The 21,331-nt window shown below is 46.9% G+C and overlaps 1 protein-coding gene across 2 annotated transcripts in view; it reads left to right on the top strand.

The window, feature by feature from the left end:
• The window catches only part of cib2 (calcium and integrin binding family member 2), a 95,532-nt gene that overhangs the window by 47,076 nt on the left and 27,125 nt on the right, over window positions 1–21,331 (top strand). For both annotated transcript variants that reach the window (XM_078429739.1, XM_078429740.1), the window contains exon 3: window positions 17,538–17,649. In XM_078429739.1, coding sequence (XP_078285865.1) covers window positions 17,538–17,649 — 112 coding nt within the window. The remainder of the gene's footprint in view (window positions 1–17,537; window positions 17,650–21,331) is intronic.

Genomic DNA, 21,331 nt, shown 5'->3' on the forward strand with positions numbered 1-21,331 from the left:
CTGTACCTGCCTTCTCTCCATACCCCCTGATTCCTTTAGCCACAAGGGCCACATCTAACTCCCTCTTAAATATAGCCAATGAACTGGCCTCAACTACCTTCTGTGGCAGAGAATTCCACAGGCTCACCACTCTCTGTGTGAAGAAATGTTTTCTCATTTCGGTCCTAAAAGACTTCCCCCTTATCCTTAAGCTGTGACCCCTGGTTCTGGACTTCCCCAACATCGGGAACAATCTTCCCGCATCTAGCCGCTCCAACCCCTTAAGAATTTTATATGTTTCAATAAGATCCCCCCTCAGTCTTCTAAATTCCAGCGAGTTCCTAACAAGCAAGTTAGCATCAGTCCACCACTCACTGACAAAGATGTAAAAATCTAGTAACTTAATTTGCTTAACCTAACTTGGAAGGGGGCAAAGGAGATTTACTGGCATGTTCTTGGGAATGCGGATGGAAAAAACTAGAATGTAATGCAGGTCTTCACATTTCTGAGGCCATTTGATAGAGTTAGCACTTCCACCGACAGAGGGCAAACAGGTTAAGGCCATTTACAAAAGAATTAAATGCAAAATGTTGGGGTTAGTTGATGCAGGAATAATTTCTCTAAAAGAGCATGGAAACATTAAACAGTAAGTTTTAAAGGAGAATTAGATGAATGTTTGGAAGTGAAACGTTACAGGATTTTGGGAAAGAACAACTGTGTGGGATAAATTGAGATGGTTACTTTTAATGAGCCTGCACAGATGTAAATGGGCAGAGTGGCCTCCTTCTCCATTGCGTGATTTCATTCTACCTACAAAATTGTAAGGTCTTTAATATATCCCTCCAACAGAGAAAATATGCCAAGCTGTTTCATCGACTGCTGTCAGTAAACATTTGGGTCCAAGCCCCAAAACCCTGGTCAGAGATGAACTTTGCAGCGCTTGGACGCATAAAAGAGGTAGAAAGTTGGTGGAGTTTTACAAAGGAATTCCAGAGTTTGGGAAGAGCTTGTGCTCTTTATTGTTTATGACTGCATGGTAACGACAATTTCATTCACATCTATTTTTAAATGACAATAAAAGCAATTTGAATTTGAATTTATCAGCAAAGGCATAGCCACCACATTAAAATGGTGAATCCGCAGAAGGCCATTGTCGAGGGAGCATACCAATCTGTGCACCAATTTGGTCTCCAAATTTGAGGAAGGATATTCTTGCTATTGAGGGCGTGCAGCGTAGGTTTACTAGGTTAATTCCCGGAATGGCGGGACTATCATATGTTGAAAGACTGGAGCGACTAGGCTTGTATACACTGGAATTTAGAAGGATGAGAGGGGATCTTATCGAAACGTATAAGATTATTAAGGGGTTGGACACGTTAGAGGCAGGAAACATGTTCCCAATGTTGGGGTAGTCCAGAACAAGGGGCCACAGTTTAACAATAAGGCCATTTAGAACGGAGATGAGGAAAAACTTTTTCAGTCAGAGATTTGTGAATCTGTGGAATTCTCTGCCTCAGAAGGCAGTGGAGGCCAATTCTCTGAATGCATTCAAGAGAGAGCTGGATAGAGCTCTTAAGGATAGCGGAGTCAGGGGGTATGGGGAGAAGGCAGGAACGGGGGTACTGTTTGAGAATGATCAGCCATGATCACATTGAATGGTGGTGCTGGCTCGAAGGGCCGAATGGCCTCCTCCTGCACCTATTGTCTATTGTCTATTGTGCTGGTTGTTGGCTGATGGAGGTTCCGCTGACAGTGACGGAGCCTTAGATTTGCATACAGGAGAACTAAAAGGCAAAGCAGTACGTGTTGGAGGAGCTCAGAGTGCCAGGCAGCACCTGTGGAGGGACCGGACAGGCAACGTTTCAGATCGAGACCCTTCTTCAGAACAAGGTGGTGCAGCAGTAGAGTTGCTGCCTTACAGTGCCAGGCACCCGGATTCCATCCTGACTAAGGGTGCTGCCTGTACAGAGTTTGTACGCTCTCCCTGTTACCACATGAGTTTTCTCCGGGTATTCCGGTTTCCTCCCAAACTCCAAAGAAGTACAGGTTTGTAGGTTAATTGTCTTCGGTAAAAATTGTAAGTTGTCCCAAGTGTGTAGCATATGGCAAGTGTACGGGGATTGCTGGTCAGTGCGGTCTCGATGGGCCAAAGGGCCTGTCTCCGTGCTATATCTCTAAACTAAACTAAACTAAACAAAACGTTAAGTTTGCCGGTTTGAAAGCTGTCAGTACCATATCATATCATATCATATATATACAGCCGGAAACAGGCCTTTTCGGCCCTCCAAGTCCGTGCCGCCCAGCGATCCCCGTACATTAACACTATCCTACACAATTTAGGGACAATTTTTACATTTACCCAGCCAATTAACCTACATACCTGTACGTCTTTGGAGTGTGGGAGGAAACCGAAGATCTCGGAGAAAACCCACGCAGGTCACGGGGAGAACGTACAAACTCCTTACAGTGCAGCACCCGTAGTCAGGATCGAACCTGAGTCTCCGGCGCTGCATTCGCTGTAAAGCAGCAACTCTACCGCTGCGCTACCGTGCTACTCTCCCTGTTACCACATGAGTTTTCTCCGGGTATTCAGACACTACTAAATGTGGTGTGTTGTGGTTTCGAAGGTCCCTGTACTCTACTCTGCACAGCCACTTCACTGGAGCCACTCCCACCTTGGGCAACCTTGACATTCAGTTAAGATCACCATTAACCTACTCTCAGGTTTATGTTGCAACACTGTGCCGGTTTGCTGCAATAAATCTGTCCCAAATTTGAGTTTGAGTTTGAGTTTAGGTTATTGTCACGTGTACCAAGGTGGAGTGACGCACGGTGGCACAGCGGTAGAGTTGCTGCCTTACAGCGAATGCAGCGCCGGAGACCCGGGTTCGATCCCGACTACGGGCGCCGTCTGTACGGAGTTTGTACGTTCTCCCCGTGACCTGTGTGGGTTTTCTCCGAGATCTTCGGTTTCTTCTCACACTCCAAAGACGTACAGGTATGTAGGTTAATTGGCTGGGCAAATGTAAAAATTGCCCTAGTGGGTGTAGGATAGTGTTATTGTGTGGGGGTCGCTGGGCGGCACGGACCTGATGGGCCGAAGGGCCTGTTTCTGCGCTGTATCTCTTAAAAAAAAGAAAAAAATAAGTTTTTGTTGCGTGCTAACCAGTCAGCGGAAAGACAATACATGATGACAATTGAGCCATCCACAGTGTACAGAGACATGATAAAGGGAATAACGTGAATCAAAGTTAAAGTAAGAAATGCTGCTGTTGGAGTAGAGGTTTAAAAGGAGTGGAGCAATTGTAATGTGTGATTGCAGATTCACTTCTGTGACTAGCACACAAAGAGTCACCTGGGTTGGGCTCCATCTTGGATCCGTCTTACCATAGTTAAGTACAATAAACGTTATTCCCTTATCTACACAATGGCTCTATAATAATAATAATAATAATGCATTTTATTTATATAGCGCTTTTCATATACTCAAAGACGCTTTACAGAGATTTTGAGAACATACGGAAATGAATAAATAGATAAATAAGTAAATAAATAAATGAACAGAGAAAGGAGACAGAAGGTGAGGTGACCTTCAGTGGTTGAAGGCAGTACTGAACAGGTGAGACTTCAGCGATGTTTTGAATGTGGTGAGTGTGGAGGAGTCTCTAACGGTTTGGGGTAGTGAGTTCCATAGGGTGGGAGCAGCGATGGAGAAAGCCCTGTCCCCCCAGGATCTGAGTTTGGTCCGGATGTGGGGGGATAGGAGATTGGCAACGGCAGAGCGGAGGGTGCAGGTGGGAGTGTGCCTGTGGAGGAGGTCGGTCAGGTAGGATGGGGCCAGGTTATGGAGGGCTTTGTAGGTTATGAGGAGGATTTTGTACTGGATTCTCTGGGGGATGGGGAGCCAGTGGAGTTTATAAAGGACGGGGGTGATATGGTCACGGATCGAGGTGTGTGTGAGTAGACGGGCAGCGGAGTTTTGAATGTATTGAAGTTTATTGATGATTTTTGAGGGTGCGCCATAGAAGAGGCTGTTGCAGTAGTCCAGACGGGAGGTGATGAAGGCGTAGATGAGGGTTTCTGCAGCTATGGAGGAGAGGGATGGACGGAGACGGGCAATGTTTTTGAGGTGGAAGAAGGCTGTCTTTGTGATGTGTTTGATGTGTTTGTCGAAGGAGAGGGTTTGATCAAGGATGATTCCAAGATTCCGGATGTGAGGTGAGGTGAATACTGGGAGACCATCAATGTTGAGGATGAAGTTTTGGGTGGATTTGGTGAGCGTTTTTGGACCAATGATGATGATTTCAGATTTGTTGCAATTGAGTTTGAGGAAGTTTGATTGAAGCCAAGATTTTATTTCAGTGATGCAGTTTGTCAGTGTAGAGTGTGTGGTGGGGGAGATTGACTTGGTGGAGATGAGGAGCTGGATATCATCGGCGAAGCAGTGGAAGTTGAGACCATGACGGCGGATTAATTGACCAAGGGGGAACAGGTAGAGGATGAAGAGGAGGGGGCCAAGGACTGAGCCTTGGGGGACACCTTGGGGGAGGGGAGCGGTGGGGGATTTACAGTTGTTAATGGAGATGAACTGGTGTCTGTCAGAGAGGTAAGATTTGAACCAGGATAGGGCTGTGCCGGTGATGTTAAGGGAGGTTTCAAGTCGGGTGAGGAGAATGGAGTGATTTATGGTGTCAAAGGCGGCGCTGAGGTCAAGTAGGATGAGGATGTTGAGGTTGCCAGCGTCGGAGGAGAGGAGAATGTCGTTTGTGATTTTGAGGAGCGCAGTTTCAGTACAGTGGTTTGAGCGGAATCCGGATTGGAAAGTTTCATACAGGTTATTGGTAGAGAGGTGGTATTTGAGTTGGGAAGCTACAGCACGTTCCAAAACTTTGGACAGAAAGGGTAGGTTGGAGATTGGTCTGAAGTTGTTTGGGGTGTCAGGGTTTAGACCAGGTTTTTTCAGAATGGGGGTGACAGCAGCGATTTTGAGGGATGGCGGACGATGCCAGTGGACAGGGAGGAGTTTATTGTTGCAGTGATAAGTGGAGAGAGAGTAGGAAGGCTGGCCTTGACAAAGCTGGAGGGGATGGGGTCCAGAGAGCAGGTGGCAGTTTTTATTCCTGTGAAGAGGTCAGAGAGGTCGGTGGTGGAGATTGGGGAGAACTGAGGCAGGGGCTGACAGGATAAGGGGGGGCAGGTGGTTTGAGGGGGAGCAGGTGCGTTGGTGGTTAAGGTGCTGTAGATGTTGTCTATTTTGCTTTGGAAGAATGAAAGGAAAGTGGTAAATGGTAAATGTATTGCCTTTCCGCTGACTGGTTAGCAGGCAACCAAAGCTTTTCAGCTTTACCTCGGCACATGTGACAATAAACTAAACTCAACTAATAGTTCACACCATAGAAGGCTTTTACTTGATGGGAGATTTCGATCTTATTTTGTGGTGGGCAGCTAGAACAAAATGGAGGAATGATAATGCAATGCTTTGGCTTGCTGTACCATGCACCCATGCAGATTTTGTGTGCATTACATGCTGTTGGGTCCCTATAGGATATCACAGCAACAGTGGAATTCTCTGCCACAGAAGGTAGTTGAGGCCAGTTCATTGGCTATATTTAAGAGGGAGTTAGATGTGGCCCTTGTGGCTAAAGGGATCAGGGGGTATGGAGAGAAGGCAGGTACAGGATACTGGGCTGGATGATCAGCCATGATCATATTGAATGGCGGTGCGTACAGGCTCGAAGGGCCGAATGGCCTACTCCTGCACCTATTTTCTATGTTTTCTATCTCTAACAGTGCAGCGTGCTGCCCAGGGATGAAGTGGAATCAAACAGCTTGCTTTGTATTAGTTTAGTTTAGTTTAATTTGGAGATACAGCGCGGAAACAGGCCCTTCGGCCCACCAAGTCCGTGACGACCAGTGATCCCCGCACATCAGCACTATCCTACACACACTAGGGACAATTCACACATACACCAAGCCAATTAACCTACAAACATGTACGCCTTTTGAGTGCGGGAGGAAACCGAAGATCTCGGAGAAAACCCACACGGTCACGGGGAGAACGTACAAACTTCCTACAGACAGCACCTGTAGTCGGGATCGAACCCTGGTCTCCGGCGCTGCAAGTGCTGTAAGGCAGCAACTCTACAGCTGCGCCATTCTGTGGCCGGCGTATTCCATGAGTTTGAAACATTAATTTAATTTAATGAATGTTTTATATAAACTGATAAAGGGATTTGATGGGATGCAAAGAGGGGAGCTACATCCTCTGGGAAGGCATCTAGAACAAAAGTAAAAAGATTTCCCCTCCGGTATTTTGATCTTTGCCAGATAAGGGTCGGAATGGATAAAGAGCAAAGATGGATGTTGAAGGAATAAATCTGTGGCAACCGAATGATAGAACTGGGTCAATGGGCTGAACAGCTTTTCCCTGCTCCTATGATTCATCACTGAGCTCATTCCTAACCTTTACACAGCTGCCCTTCCTCTTTGCAACAGTGAAGACGAGAGATTTACTGAGAATTGACTCAGACCAACTCTTTTACGTGATGTATATTTTTCTCTGTCCACAAGGAGTTGTTTTTGTTTTCTAGCTTTTGCCATCCATCCAGCAAACCAGGGTCTGGAGCTCTGATGAGATGAAGCGCTGGAAAAAGCTAATTTACTGCCACGTCTATTAAGCTACGTCAATGGACAATATAATCGGGGCAGTCAACTCCCATATTGATTACTGGATTTCTGGGTGACACTTAATCCTGGGCGATGCACTGTGTGGAGATGCAGGACCTGTGTGGAAAGCATTTGAGTAATCAAATTCTGTGAGGAAAAATAGGTTGAAAACATTTTCATACTTGATACGTGATGCTGCTATCATTGTAATGAAATGGCAGTGAAGGGATTCGGCAAGATATTTGTAAAAGGTGTCCCTCAAGACAATGACACATAGAAACATAGAAATTAGGTGCAGGGCCTTTCGAGCCAGCACCGTCATTCAGTCTGAAGAAGGGTCTCAGCCCGAAACATCGCCCATTCCTTCTCTCCAGAGATGCTGCCTGTCCCGCTGAGTTACTCCAGCATTTTGTGTCTACTGCCATTCAATATGTTCATGGCAGATCATCCAGAATCAGTACCCCGTTCCTGCTTTTTCCCCATATCCCTTGATTTCTTTAGCCCTAAGAGCTAAATCGAACTCTCTCTTGAAAACATCAAATGAATTGGCCTCCACTGCCTTCAGTGCCAGAGATTCACAACTCTCTGGTTGAATTTAATTTTTTTTTTATTGTTCCTAGAAAGTAATTAAATGTCACAGTGGCATAAATGCATCTCCTTGCCTAAACTATTGTTATTGTTGAGAATGAGGGACAATATTGTTCAAAGGACTAAATAAATGGAATACGTAAGAAGGAGCTGCAGATGCTGGTTTAAACCAAGGATAGACACAAAAAGATGGAGTAACTCAGTGGGTCAGACAGCATCTCTGGTGAAAAGGAATGGGTGATGTTTCAGGCCGAGACCCACCTTCAGACCTCTTCAAATAAATGGAATACCTTGTTTTGATTAAGACTTCAGCGAAGTGCAGTCTCGAACTCAGGAGGAGTGAACTTCATGGGCACATTGTGTCAGTGGCTGGTGAAATATTGGGGTAAACTGGAGAGATGATAGGAGAGAGTGGAAAACAAAGTGCTGGAGGAACTTAGCAGGTCATGCAGTATCTGTGGAGACGGGACTGTGCCGACCAGCTATCCCCGCACATTAACAGTATCATACACCCACTAGGGACAATTTTGCCGCCCTGATGTTAATTGGCCCGGTGAGTGTGTGGCCAGGGTGCTTCTGGCAAGCATCGATTTATTTATTCCTGCCCTTGAGGTTTCTGGTCACCCTCAGTTAGCAGCTTTTGCCCCTGAACCCAATGCATGGAGGAGGAAGCTGGCCAAAGCTCCTCTCTTCCCCCATTGTCACAGCCAAACAAAAAAGGTAACATACTTCCACACAAGTCAGATAGCAATGGTGTGAACTGTGGTCCTTTGAATCGGATCCAAGGCTGATTTTCGGGCAAGAGATCGAGCGAAATCTGTGGGAAGGTGCCAATTGGGCCGAAGGGCCTGTTGGGCCGAAGGGCCTATTTTCCACGCTGTATCACTCTATGCTGGTTTACACCAAAGATAGACACAAAATAGAGAAGGAATGGATGACGTTTTGGGTCGAGACCCTTCTTCAGGCAAAATCTGTGTGTAGGACACTGCTACTGATGGTGTTTATGTAACTTAACAATTACAGTTATAATAATACAACTTCCAATAAAAGATCACCCTAAGTGTTGTGTGTAGGAAGGAACTGTAGATGCTGGTTTACACCGAAGATAGACACAAAATGCTGGAGTACCTCAGCGGGCCAAGCAGCATCTAGCATCTCTGGATAGCTGCAGTCTCTGCAGTCCCTTCCTACAATGAAACATTACCTATTCCTTCCACCTTAAGTGTGGTTGCAGTTTCCCGGATGTGTATTAACAACACACGAAATTATTGACATGCTATTTTTTAATAAACAGGAGGGGTGGGACAGAGATAGAGAGAGATGTTCTGTGTCTTGTAGAAACCAGAATCTCAGTCTGAAGAAGGATCTCATCCCGAAACGTCACCTATCCATGTCCTTCAGAGATGCTGCCTGACCCGCTGAGTTACTCCAGCATTCTGTGAAACGTCACCTATCCATGTTCTCCACAGATGCTGCCTGACCCACTGAGTTACTCCAGCACTCTGTGAAACGTCACCTATCCATGTTCTCCACAGATGCTGCCTGACCCACTGAGTTACTCCAGCATTCTGTGAAACGTCACCTATCCATGTTCTCCACAGATGCTGCCTGACCCACTGAGTTACTCCAGCACTCTGTGAAACGTCACCTATCCATGTTCTCCACAGATGCTGCCTGACCCACTGAGTTACTCCAGCACTCTGTGAAACGTCACCTATCCATGTTCTCCACAGATGCTGCCTGACCCACTGAGTTACTCCAGCACTCTGTGAAACGTCACCTATCCATGTTCTCCACAGATGCTGCCTGACCCGCTGAGTTACTCCAGCACTCCGTGTCCTGTTCTGTGCCTTGTCTGCTCCCCATGTAATCACCTGCTTTGATCAAGTCCTTGTTGATGAGGCAGTGGTGGCAGTTTCAGTCTAACGTAATGTCACGTGTACCGAGGTACAGTGAAAAGCTTTTGTTGCATGCTAACCAGTCAGTGGAAGGGTCTTGGCCCGAAACGTCACCCATTCCTTCTCTCCAAAGATGCTGCCTGTCTCGCTGAGTTACTCCAGCATTTTGTGTCTGTCTTCGGTTTAAACCAGCATCTGCAGTTCCTTCCTCAGCAACTAATCTCATGTCTTGACATGATCCATATCCATCCGTTCTCTTCATATCCGTGCCTGTCTAAAAGCTTCCTCATCGTCATTCTAAAGGTACATACTTTCATTCTGATACCTCTGGTCCCACTACTGGGAGATCCTCTCCACATCCATTCTATCTTGGCCCATCGTATCTGCCTCCACCACCACGGCAGGTATTGATGACTTTGGCAAAATCATCCGGAAAAATGAAAGGGATGAAAACCAGATAGCAGAGATTCAAACAAGTCAGAGATAAAAGGCAGACACAAAATGCTGGAGTAACTCAACGGGTCAGGCAGCATCTCTGGAGAGAAGGAATGGGTGACGATTCGGGTCGAGACCCTTCTTCAGACTGCATCTTCGCCGTGCCACTGTACTATTCTGTGGGGGTTGGGTCATTAGTTTGGTCCAAACCTCCACGACCCTCACCCCTCAGGTTCTCGTGCGTGTCAAATATTCTCCGTGCACTTAAACTCGAGACCCACCATGTCTCAGTGTGTAGGAAGGAACTGGCTATGCAGGTTTAAACCGACAGGTAGACCCGCTGAGTTACTCCAGCATTTGGTGTCTACCTGTGCCTCGGTGTGGGACTGGAGCGGTATTTACCTCTGGCTGTGCCAATGCTTTGATGTGCAGCTTTGGGAATCGCTATTTGCCGATATTCTAGGAGTTCCATTTATTCACAAAATGCTGGAGTAACTCAGCAGGTCAGGCAGCATCTCAGGAGAGAAGGAATGGGTGACGTTTCGGGTCGAGACCCGTCTTCAGGAATGGGCGACATTTCTGAAGGTCTTGACCCGAAACATCGCCCATTCCTTCTCTCCTGAGATGCAGCCTGACCCGCTGAGTTACTCCAGCATTTTGTGAATAAATACCTTCGATTTGTACCAGCATCTGCAGTTATTTTCTTATTCTGGGAGTTCCACATCAGTGGACAAGACATTGTTATGCTTCTCTCAGCCGACGGATTTCTGCCAAGCTGCCCATTGTCACAGCTTGATCAGGACTCTGGTCCTTGCTGAGTCAGCTGGCATAAGCGATAGCACTTTATATCCTGCTACAGTACTTCAGTTGTAATTAAACTCTTTACCAGCTGCTCACCCACCACCAGGGACACATCTCAGTCCCGTCGGGTCCAGCATAATTTTCTTTCCAATTTGCAGGTTATTTGCTCAGCCGCAGAGCTTAAACAATCCTGATCAAAGTTATAAACGAGAAATATGGCCTGTAATAATACAAGAAGTACATTAATTTCAGGCGCATAATAATTAATGAGATGTTTTCCCGCATTAGGTTTTAATGGACCCTGGACTATCCTTTTTATATTTGACGCATTATTTGCTTTATCTCTTGTTTTCAGTGCTCAGTGGTGTGGAAGGATTTGATTATTTCGTAATTGGATCTATCGGGAGGATAGTGAGGTTGAAAGTCTTGAATAAATTAGTCATTTTGACTCAAAAGTCCGCTATCCGATCCGCAACCCTCTCGGATTAGAAACATAGAAAATAGGTGCAGGAGTAGGCCATTCGGCCCTTCGAGCCTGCACCGCCATTCAATATGATCATGGCTGATCATCCAACTCAGTATCCCGTACCTGCCTTCTCTCCATACCCCCTGATCCCTTTAGCCACAAGGGCCACATCTAACTCCCTCTTAAATATAGCCAATGAACTGGCCTCAACTACCTTCTGTGGCAGAGAATTCCACAGATTCACCACTCTCTGTGTGAAAAAAAACGTTCTCATCTCGGTCCTAAAAGACTTCCCCCTTATCCTTAAACTGTGACTCCTTGTTCTGGACTTCCCCAACATCGGGAACAATCTTCCTGCATCTAGCCTGTCCAACCTTTAAGAATTTTGTAAGTTTCTATAAGATCCCCCCTCAATCTTCTAAATTCCAGCGATTGCTAGATTAGAGGGGGTAACGTGAATCAGCGATGTGCGGGTGGGCAATGTAGATTCACAGCTAAGGTAGCAGGAGAAGATTAAACACTTCTGCTATTCACCTGCTTGTTGAGTCTCATTGTCTGTAACTCATTTTCACCTAGGCCACAGCTAGCAATGGCCTGTTCCATTTATCATCGTTACTTTTGTACATATCTTTCATTCATCTATATACTGAAACTCTCGTTTGTTTGTTTGTTTGTTCCTGAACTACAGCCAAAATGGTACACGATAGCGTGACAATTTTAGGCCCACCTTACTCACCGTCGTCCCTTTGGTGCCAATGGAAGAAGTTTCATTGAAATCGGTGTTCTATTTTTAAAGTTATTCACATTTTAAAGTTTAAATCTATCTCCTAGGGATGGAAGGGGGTGGAGGGAGGAGGGGAGGGAGTGGGGAGGAGGGAGGATAAGGGGGTTGAGGGGGATGGAGTGGGGTGGAAGGGAATGGGGGATGGGGAAGGGGGGAGGGGAGGGGAGGGGAGGGGAGGGGGGAAAGAGGAGGGGAGGGGGAGGGAGGGATGGGGAGGGGTGGAGGGGGGAGGGAAGGAGGGGGAGGGGAGGGGAGGGGAGGAGAGAGGGAGGGAGGGAGGGAGGGGTGGAGGGGGGAGGGGAGGGGAGGAGGGAGGGAGGAGGATGGAGGGAAAGGGGAAGGGGGAGGAGAGGTTTGGCCCCAACGGGTCCACTTGGTCTAATATCTCTCTCTATATCACCGTCTATATCACTTGTTTCCCTTTCCCCTGACTCTTAGTCTGAAGAAGGGTCTCGAGAGGTTGAGCAGGCTGGGACTCTATTCCTTGGAGCGCAGGAGGATGAGGGGTGATCTCATAGAGGTGTATAAAATCATGAGAGGAATAGATCGGGTAGATGCACAGAATCTCTAGCCCAGAGTAGGGGAATCGAGGACCAGAGGACATAGGTTCTAAGTGAAGGGGAAAAGATTTAATAGGAATCTGAGGGATAACGTTTTCACACAAAGGGTGGTGGGTGGATGGAACGAGCTGCCAGAGGAGGTAGTATAAGAAAATAACTGCAGATGCTGGTACAAATCGAAGGTATTTATACACAAAATGCTGGAGTAACTCAGCAGGTCAGGCAGCATCTCGGGAGAGAAGGAATGGGCAACGTTTCTGAAGAAGGGTCTCGACCCGAAACGTCGCTCATTCTTTCTCTCCCGAGATGCTGCCTGACCTGGTGAGTTACTCCAGCATTTTGTGAATAAATGCTAGAGGAGGTAGTTGAGGCCTGGACTATTCCAATGTTTAAGAAACAGTTAGACAGATACTTGGAAAGGTCAGGTTTGGAGGGATATAGAGCAAGCGCAGACAGGTGGGACAGGTGTGGCGGGGACATGTTGGCTGGTGTGGATAAGTTGGGCCGAAGGGCCTGTTTCCACACTGTAACACTCTATGACTCTATGACCCGAAACGTCACCTACTCCTTTCCTCCAGAGATGCTGGCTGTCCCGCTGAGCTACTCCAGCTTTTTGTGTAGCTGGAGCTCCAGCAATTAAGGCAGCTTCAAATGGAACAGGGACAAACTAATGCATCTGAAGTTAATGTTAACCTAACCCACCCATTGTGTAATTAATAGGGAAAGGAACAATCAGCCGGGAACATGGTGCAAAACTGGCAGCCACCTGAACCCATCCAGTCTCAGCACCAAATGAGGCAGTGATTTAGGTTCATGCACAATGATCAACCCTTACCGTCTACCCTACCCACACCTGTGTGCCAGAGTAACAAAGCCAAGACGACTGCCATAGTTGTAAGCCTTGTATGTCACCAAATACTCATATTTGCCACATTTTCTTGTAATATAGCAGGAGGCCATTCGGCCCACGGAGTCTCTGCCATGTTCTCTGTCAGACATTCCTGTCTATCCCATCCCGTGAAGCTGCTGTTGGAATAGACTGTTTATGAAGCTCTCTGATTGATAGATTAATAGGGCATTTAAAAGAGGAAAAGAACAAAATCTCCGCACATTGGGTGGGTAGGTGGGTAGGTGGGTAGGTAGGTAGGTAGGTCGGTCAGTCCTGGTATATCTTCAAGATGGACACAAAATGCTGGAGTAACTCAGCGGGACAGGCAGCATCTCTGGAGACAAGGAATGGGTGACGTTTTGGGATCTTGACCCCAGAGATGCTACCTGCTTAGCCAAGATTAACCCTTTGCTTGCCTGGCAAACTCCATACTTTGAGAGTGGACCCTAGTTTTAGACATCTAGCTAAGGATCTATCCAGTGAAGCCACATGAGGTTTTTAAATGAGTTCACTCTCATTCTTCTAACCTCAATACACCAAATCTTGATCTCTCCTCACACAACAAACCTGCCCTCCCAGGACAGAGCATGACTAACAAACTGAGTTTCAAAATGCAATGTATAATCCTGGAGTGGTTTATACGAACATAGTGGGTGCAGAAATGGTTGAGTTGAGTTTAGTTTATTGTTGTGTGTTCCGAGCTACAGTGAAAAGCTTTTGTTGCGTGCTATCCAACTAGCTTAATGACAATACATGATTACATTCGAGCCGTCCACAGTGTACAAATGTATGAAAAGGGATTAACGTGAATAACATTTAGTGCAAGATAAAGTCAAGTAAAGTCCGATCAAAGATAGTCCGAGGGTCACCAATGAGGTAGATAGTAGCTCAGGACCGCTCTCTGGTTGTTGGTAGGATGGTTAAGTTGCCTGAAAACATCTGGCAAGAAGCTGTCCCTGAATCTGGAAGTGTGCGTTTCACACTTCTATACTTCTTGCCCGATGGGAGTGGAGAAAAGGGAGTGGCCAGGGTGCGACTCATCATTGATTATGCTGCTGGTCTTGCCGAGGCAGCCTGAGGTGTAAATGGAGTCTATGGAAGGGAGGCTGGATTGTGTTGGGAGAGGTTGGATTGTGTAAAGAAACTTTGGATTGTGTAAAGAGAGGTTGGATTGTGTTGGGAGTGGTTGGATTGTGTTGGGAGTGGTTGGATTGTGTAAAGAGAGTTTGGATTGTGTAAAGAGAGGTTGGATTGTGTGATGAGAGGTTGGATTGTGTAAAGAGAGGTTGACAACAGACAATAGACAATAGGTGCAGGAGTAGGCCATTCGGCCCTTCGAGCCAGCACCGCCATTCACTGTGATCATGGCTGATCATTCACAATCAGTACCCCGTTCCTGCCTTCTCCCCATAGCCACTGACTCCGCTATCCTTAAGAGCTCTATCCAGCTCTCTCTTGAAACATCCAGAGAATTGGCCTCCACTGCCTTCTGAGGCAGAGAATTCCACAGATTTACAATTCTGACTGAAAAAGTTTTTCCTCATCTCAGTTCTAAATGGCCTTCTCCTTATTTTTAAACTGTCGCCCCTGGTTCTGGACTCCCCCAACATTGGGAACATGTTTCCTGCCTCTAACGTGTCCAATCCCTTAATAATCTTATATGTTTCAATAAGATCCCCTCTCATCCTTCTAAATTCCAGTGTATACAAGCCTAATCGCTCCAGTCCTTCAACATATGACAGTCCCGCCATTCCGGGAATTAACCTAGTGAACCTACGCTGCACTCCCTCAATAGCAAGAATGTCCTTCCTCAAATTTGGAGACCAAAACGGCACACAGTACTCCAGGTGCGGTCTCACTAGGGCTCTGTACAACTGCAGAAAAAGACCTCTTTGCTTTTATACTCAACGCCTCTTGTCATAAAGGCCAACATGCCATTAGCTATCTTCACAGCCTGCTGTACCTGCATGCTAACTTTAAGTGACTGTGTTGGATTGTGTGGAGAGAGGTTGGATTATGCAAGGAGGTTTGGATTGTGTGATGAGGATTGTGCGTTGAGGAGCAGATTCACATTCTGTGGGGATTGCTTTGCAGAGAGGTCCCTCAGGGTGTGATTTTTAAGACGGCTTTTACACCACCTATACTTGAAATGCTCAGAGTCAGGAAAATACACAACACCAAACTGCATCCTGTCTGGAGACGGCTGATGGAGGATTAATTTTAATCGAAAGAGATACAAAGCCATAAATCAAGCCCACAACGACAATTCGATCAGCTGTCAGGACGGACGATTAAATGACTCATTTCAGACTGCCTCCTGCAATGAGATAAGGAGAGCTAAGTGTAGTAATCATCGTTCATTAAACCGAATGGGTGATTCAATCACATTTTTACTGGGTACGTGTGCTGATATCTGTGACTGTTGCTTCGTAGCGAAGCTGATTACTGTTGGTATCAGCTGCACTGCCTTAATAGAACGGGTTGAAAAGGTTGGCTGCTATTCATTCCCAGAGTTTAGTGTTCGCTCACTGAAGCTAACACGGTGTAATAAATAATCATTGTGCTGTCATTTTATTTAATCACTGGCACCAACGCCTTGGCAGGTGAGCCACAGGGCTAGTCCTTGGAGGTCTGGCAGAAAATACAAATGATACACAAATCCAAACTAAGCCGCAATCTCCAGAGGGGACAGCACAGCAGAGCACCGGTTCCATAGACAAAGCTCAAGGTCCACAATGTGGTAGAGGTGAATCAGCTTATGTGCAGGAAGGAACTGCAGATGCTGGTTTAAACCGAAGATGGACACGCACGAAATGCTGGAGTAACTCAGCGGGACAGGCAGCATCTCTGGAGAGAAGGAATGGATGACGTTTCAGGGTCATGAGTCTGAAGAAGGGTCTCGACCTGAAACGTCACCCATTCCTTCTCTCGAGATGCTGCCTGTCCCGCTGAGTTACTCCAGCATTTTGTGTCCACCCTAGCTTATTGTTGTACTGTCCAGAAAACCTATAACAGAGGGGAAGAAGCTCTTCCTGAGTCTGGTGTTGCACGCTTTCAAGCTTCTGTATCTTCTGCCCAACAGGAGGGAGGAGAAGAAATCTTTGATTATGTTGAAGAAGGTTCTCAACCGGAAACGTCACCCATTCCTTCTCTCCAGAGGTGCTGCCTGAGTTACTCCAGCATTTTGTGCCTATCTTCGGTTTAAAGTAGCATCTGGAGTTCCTCCCGACACTAGTTGATTATCTGAGACGTGGGAAAGTGTAGATGGAGTTAATGATGGGAAGTCTGCTCTGTGTGATGGTTGCACGTCGGTGTAACTGGAGCCGCACTATTACCAGTCCATTTCAATTAAGTTCAGTTTATTGTCACGTGTACCGAGGTACAGTGAAAAGCTTTTGCTGCGTGCTAACCAGTCAGCGGAAAGACAACATGTGATTACAATCGAGCCATTCACAGCGTTCAGATACATGACAAGGGAATAACGTTTAGAGCAAGATAGAGTCAATATAGAATAGATCAAAGATAGTCCGAGGGTCACCAATGAGGTAGATAGTGGTTCAGGAATGCTCTCTAGTTGCGGTAGGATGGTTCACACACAATACAATACAATACAATATATCTTTATTGTCATTGTACAGGGGTACAACGAGATTGTGAATGCGCCTCCCATACGATGCAATAAATTAATTAGCTAGTCAGTATTCATTTAAACAACCCAATGAAACAAATTGGAACAGTTTTAAAACAGAATAAAGTGCAAGTAGGTCTGTGCCGGTTCACTGTGCGATGTGACCATCCGGCTCAGCAGGACCGGTTCACAGCAGCTATGGCCCTGGGGATGAAGCTGTTCCTGAGTCTGGAGGTGCGGGCGTAGAAGGCCTTGTATCGTCTGCCCGATGGTAGAAGTTCGAACAGACTGTTGCAGGGGTGTGAAGAGTCTTTGTGGATGCTGGTGGCTTTTCTGAGGCATCGTGTGTTGTAGATGCCCTCCAAGGCTGGTAGTTGTGTTCTGATGGTCCTCTGAGCTCTATGGACTACCCGCTGAAGAGCTCTCCTCTCTGCCTCCGTGCAGCTGAGATACCACACAGGGATGCCATGTGTTAGGATGCTCTCTATGGTGCAGCGGTAGAAGGTCGTCAGCAGCTGTTGAGGTAGACCAGACTTCTTCAGTGTTCTTAGGTAGAACAGTCGTTGCTGTGCCTTCTTGACCAGCACAGCAGTGTTATTGGACCATGTTAGGTCCTCAGAAATGTGAGTGCCCAGAAACTTGAAGCTGGACATTTTTGTCCCCAGTAACATTTCTCAGCCTGTGTTATATAAGAAAATTGATGTAGTTGCCAATGGTGCCAGTATCAAGTCACTGACTTCATTATTAATGGATGAGCAGGTGGACTGGCTGGTACCTGAAGACCCTCCAAGTTGGAAAAGCATGCGTCAAGCTTCTCAACGGCTGTCTTTCATTTCCCTGCAGGTTGCACGGCAGATACCATGAGATGGCTCCTCACATAGTGCCAATGGACTACACCAACGAGCCAGACGTCACAATACCAATACAGCTCATTATAAACATGCCAGAGCTCAAGGTACCAGGAGAGGCGCCGTTCACTGTTGAATGCAAGACCTACTGCATGTGCATGCAGTGTTTGTACGGTTGAAGAGGGTAATCCAAGCTCGGCCACGCAGCGAATAGCGCAATCATTCTTTGTTTGTTCACAAGGTGCAAGTCACAGAATGTTATATTTAATGCACTTCCACAACACAATACGGAAGAGTGTTGGAAAGAACTGCAGATGCTGGTTTAAATTGAAGATAGGCACAAAATGCTGGAGTAACTCAGCGGGACAGGCAGCATTTTGTGGAGAGAGGGAATGGGTGACGTTTCGGGTCGAGACCCTTCTTCAACATGATCAAAGATTTGTCTGAAGAAGGGTCTCGGCCCGAAATGTCACCCATTCCTTCTCTCCAGAGATGCTGCCTGGCCTGCTGAGTAACTCCAGCATTTTGTGTCTATCTTCACAATAAGGAAGAGCATGTGTTAAACATGCCACAAACAACTTGCTCTCCATTCGATGGGAGGGTAATGGTGGTGGGCTTTGTCTGCACTGGGAAGAGCAAAGACATCCACGGTTTAAGTCTTTATTGTTAAAATAACGGGATGACCCATGGAAAAGGGGAATGCACTTGTGGCAGACACTAGTTTAGTTTAGAGATACAGCACGGAAACAGGCCCTTCGGCCCACTGAGTCCACGCTAACCAGTGATCCCAGTACACTAGCACTATCCTACACACACTGGGGACTGCCTTACAATTCTTACCAAAGCCAATTACCCTACAAACCTGTACGTCTTTGCAGTGTGAGAGGAAACCGGAGCACCCGGAGAAAACCTATGTTGCCACGGGGAGAACGTGCAAACTCCGTACAGACAGCGCCCGTAGTGGGGATCGAATCAGGGTCTCTGGCGCTGTAAGGCAGCAACTCTACCGCTGTGCCACCGTGCTAACGCACCGTATCAATATAAGATAACAACGTAGGACTGAAACCAATGGAGTTAATAGAGTGAGGAAATGACTAAATCCCAGGTGATTCTAGAACTTTCCTGGGCATCTTGCTGTCGGGACTGCCTTATGTATCAGGAACTCGAATACACACGCAGACTAGCTGGAGTTGCAACTTTCAAAGGTTCTGCCTATGTAACGGGATCTCTAAAGGGTACCACCGACCCGTGGAGTGACCAGTCGTGGTAGGAATGGCCTCACTGCACATCTCAGTGCTCACTGCCCCATCTGTGTTCGTGGAGGGTCACCCCTTTTGGCATTGGAAGGCCAGGCCAAAGATACCAGGCAATGTCAAATATTCAGAGACCCTGGGAACAGATAAAGAAATGAAGAGTCCAGTGAAAATCTACTGAGAAATGTCTGCCCAGCCTCTTTAATAGCACAATAGTGGCTTTTTATTTCATGTGAGACTTTGCCCTTTGACGCAGCGGTAGAGTTGCCGCCTTACAGCGAATGCAGGGCCGTTTTTACAGCATTATGGGCCCCCGGGCAAAGCAGTGTACTGAGGCCCCTACCGTTACTCTCCCCCACCCCCCTTTCCCTACCAGCCCCACCCCCCTGTCCTGCCGGCGAAAAGCACTTACCGAAAAGCACTTAGCGATGGACTTAGGGTGCTACATTGTTGCGAAAAGTACTTACAGATCGCTGTGAGAAGCACTTAGTGACCGAAAATGTTGCGAAAAAAGCACTTATTGAACCTACATTTTTAAAGTAGAATTTATTTATTGCAAGTCACTTAACATACACAGATCAGCATGGGGCCCTATGCTCGTGGGCCCCCGGGCAAGTGCCCATCAGGCCCATGCGTTAAGACGGCCCTGAGCGAATGCAGCGCTGGAGACCTGGGTTCCATCCCGACTACGGGTGCTGTCTGTACGGAGTTTGTACGTTCTCCCCGTGACCTGCGTGGGTTTTCTCCGAGATCTTCGGTTTCCTCCCACACTCCAAAGACGTGCAGGTTTGTAGGTTAATTGGCTTGGTAAATGTAAAAATGGTCCCTAGTGGGTATAGGATAGTGTTAATGTGCAGGGATCGCTGGTCGGCGCGGACCCAGTGGGCCGAAAGGGCCTGTTTCCACGCTGTATCTCGAAACTAAACTAAACTAAACTCAGTTAAAAAAAAAACACGGAACACATCATTTGTTCTGGTGCCTTGAGGTGGTTCCCTGTCACGGGGTATGGGTGAGAATAGATAAAATGTGAGTCTTGACACAGTGAAATACTTCTCAATATTTCTGCTACAATATCTTTGACATTTGAAGTCAAGATGCAAGTCACAGAATGTTATATTTAATGCACTTCCACAACACAATACGGAAGAGTGTTGGAAAGAACTGCAGATGCTGGTTTAAATTGAAGATAGGCACAAAATGCTGGAGTAACTCAGCGGGACAGGCAGCATTTTGTGGAGAGAGGGAATGGGTGACGTTTCAGGTCGAGACCCTTCTTCAACATGATCAAAGATTTGTCTGAAGAAGGGTCTCGGCCCGAAACGTCACCCATTCCTTCTCTCCAGAGATGCTGCCTGGCCTGTTGAGTAACTCCAGCGTTTTGTGTCTATCTTCACAATAAGGAAGAGCATGTGTTAAACATGCCACAAACAACTTGTTCTCCATTCGATGGGAGGCTGGTACACTCACGGTATTGGTGGTGGGCTTTGTCTGCACTGGGAAGAGCAAAGACATGCTCTTTAAGTCTTTATTGTTAAAATAATGGGATGACCCGAGGAAAAGGGAAACACCACAACATGCACTTGTGGCAGACACTAGTTTAGTTTAGAGATACAGCGCGGAAGCAGGCCCTTCGGCCCACTGATCCCATGCTAACCAGTGATCCCAGTACACTAGCACTATCCTACACACACTAGGGACTGCCTTACAATTCTTACCAAAGCCAATTAACCTACAAACCTGTACGTCTTTGCAGTGTGAGAGGAAACCGGAGCACCCGGAAAAAACCCAGGTGGTCACGGGGAGAACGTACAAACTCCGTACAGACAGCACCCGTAGTGGGGATCGAATCAGGGTCTCTGATGCTGTAAGGCAGCAACTCTACCGCTGTGCCACCGTGCTAACGCACCGTATCAATATAAGATAACAACGTAGGACTGAAACCAATGGAGTTAATAGAGTGAGGAAATGATTAAATCCCAGGTGATTCTAGAACTTTCCTGGGCATCTTGCTGTCGGGACTGCCTTATGTATCAGGAATTCGAATACACACGCAGACTAGCTGGAGTTGCAGCTTTCAAAGGTTCTGCCTATGTAACGGGATCTCTAAAGGGTACCACCGACCCGTGGAGTGACCAGTCGTGGTAGGAATGGCCTCACTGCACATCTCAGTGCTCACTGCCCCATCTGTGTTCGTGGAGGGTCACCCCTTTTGGCATTGGAAGGCCAGGCCAAAGATACCAGGCAATGTCAAATATTCAGAGACCCTGGGAACAGATAAAGAAATGAAGAGTCCAGTGAAAATCTACTGAGAAATGTCTGCCCAGCCTCTTTAATAGCAGAATAGTGGCTTTTTATTTCATGTGAGACTTTGCCCTTTGACGCAGCGGTAGAGTTGCCGCCTTACAGCGAATGCAGGGCCGTTTTTACAGCATTATGGCCCCCCGGGCAAAGCAGTGTACTGGGGCCCCTACCGTTACTCTCCCCCACCCCCCTTTCCCTACCAGCCCCCCCCCCCCCCTGCCCTGTCGGCGAAAAG

The sequence above is a fragment of the Rhinoraja longicauda genome, chromosome 38 (genome assembly GCF_053455715.1).
Source record: "Rhinoraja longicauda isolate Sanriku21f chromosome 38, sRhiLon1.1, whole genome shotgun sequence".
NCBI classification, from domain to species: domain Eukaryota; kingdom Metazoa; phylum Chordata; class Chondrichthyes; order Rajiformes; family Arhynchobatidae; genus Rhinoraja; species Rhinoraja longicauda.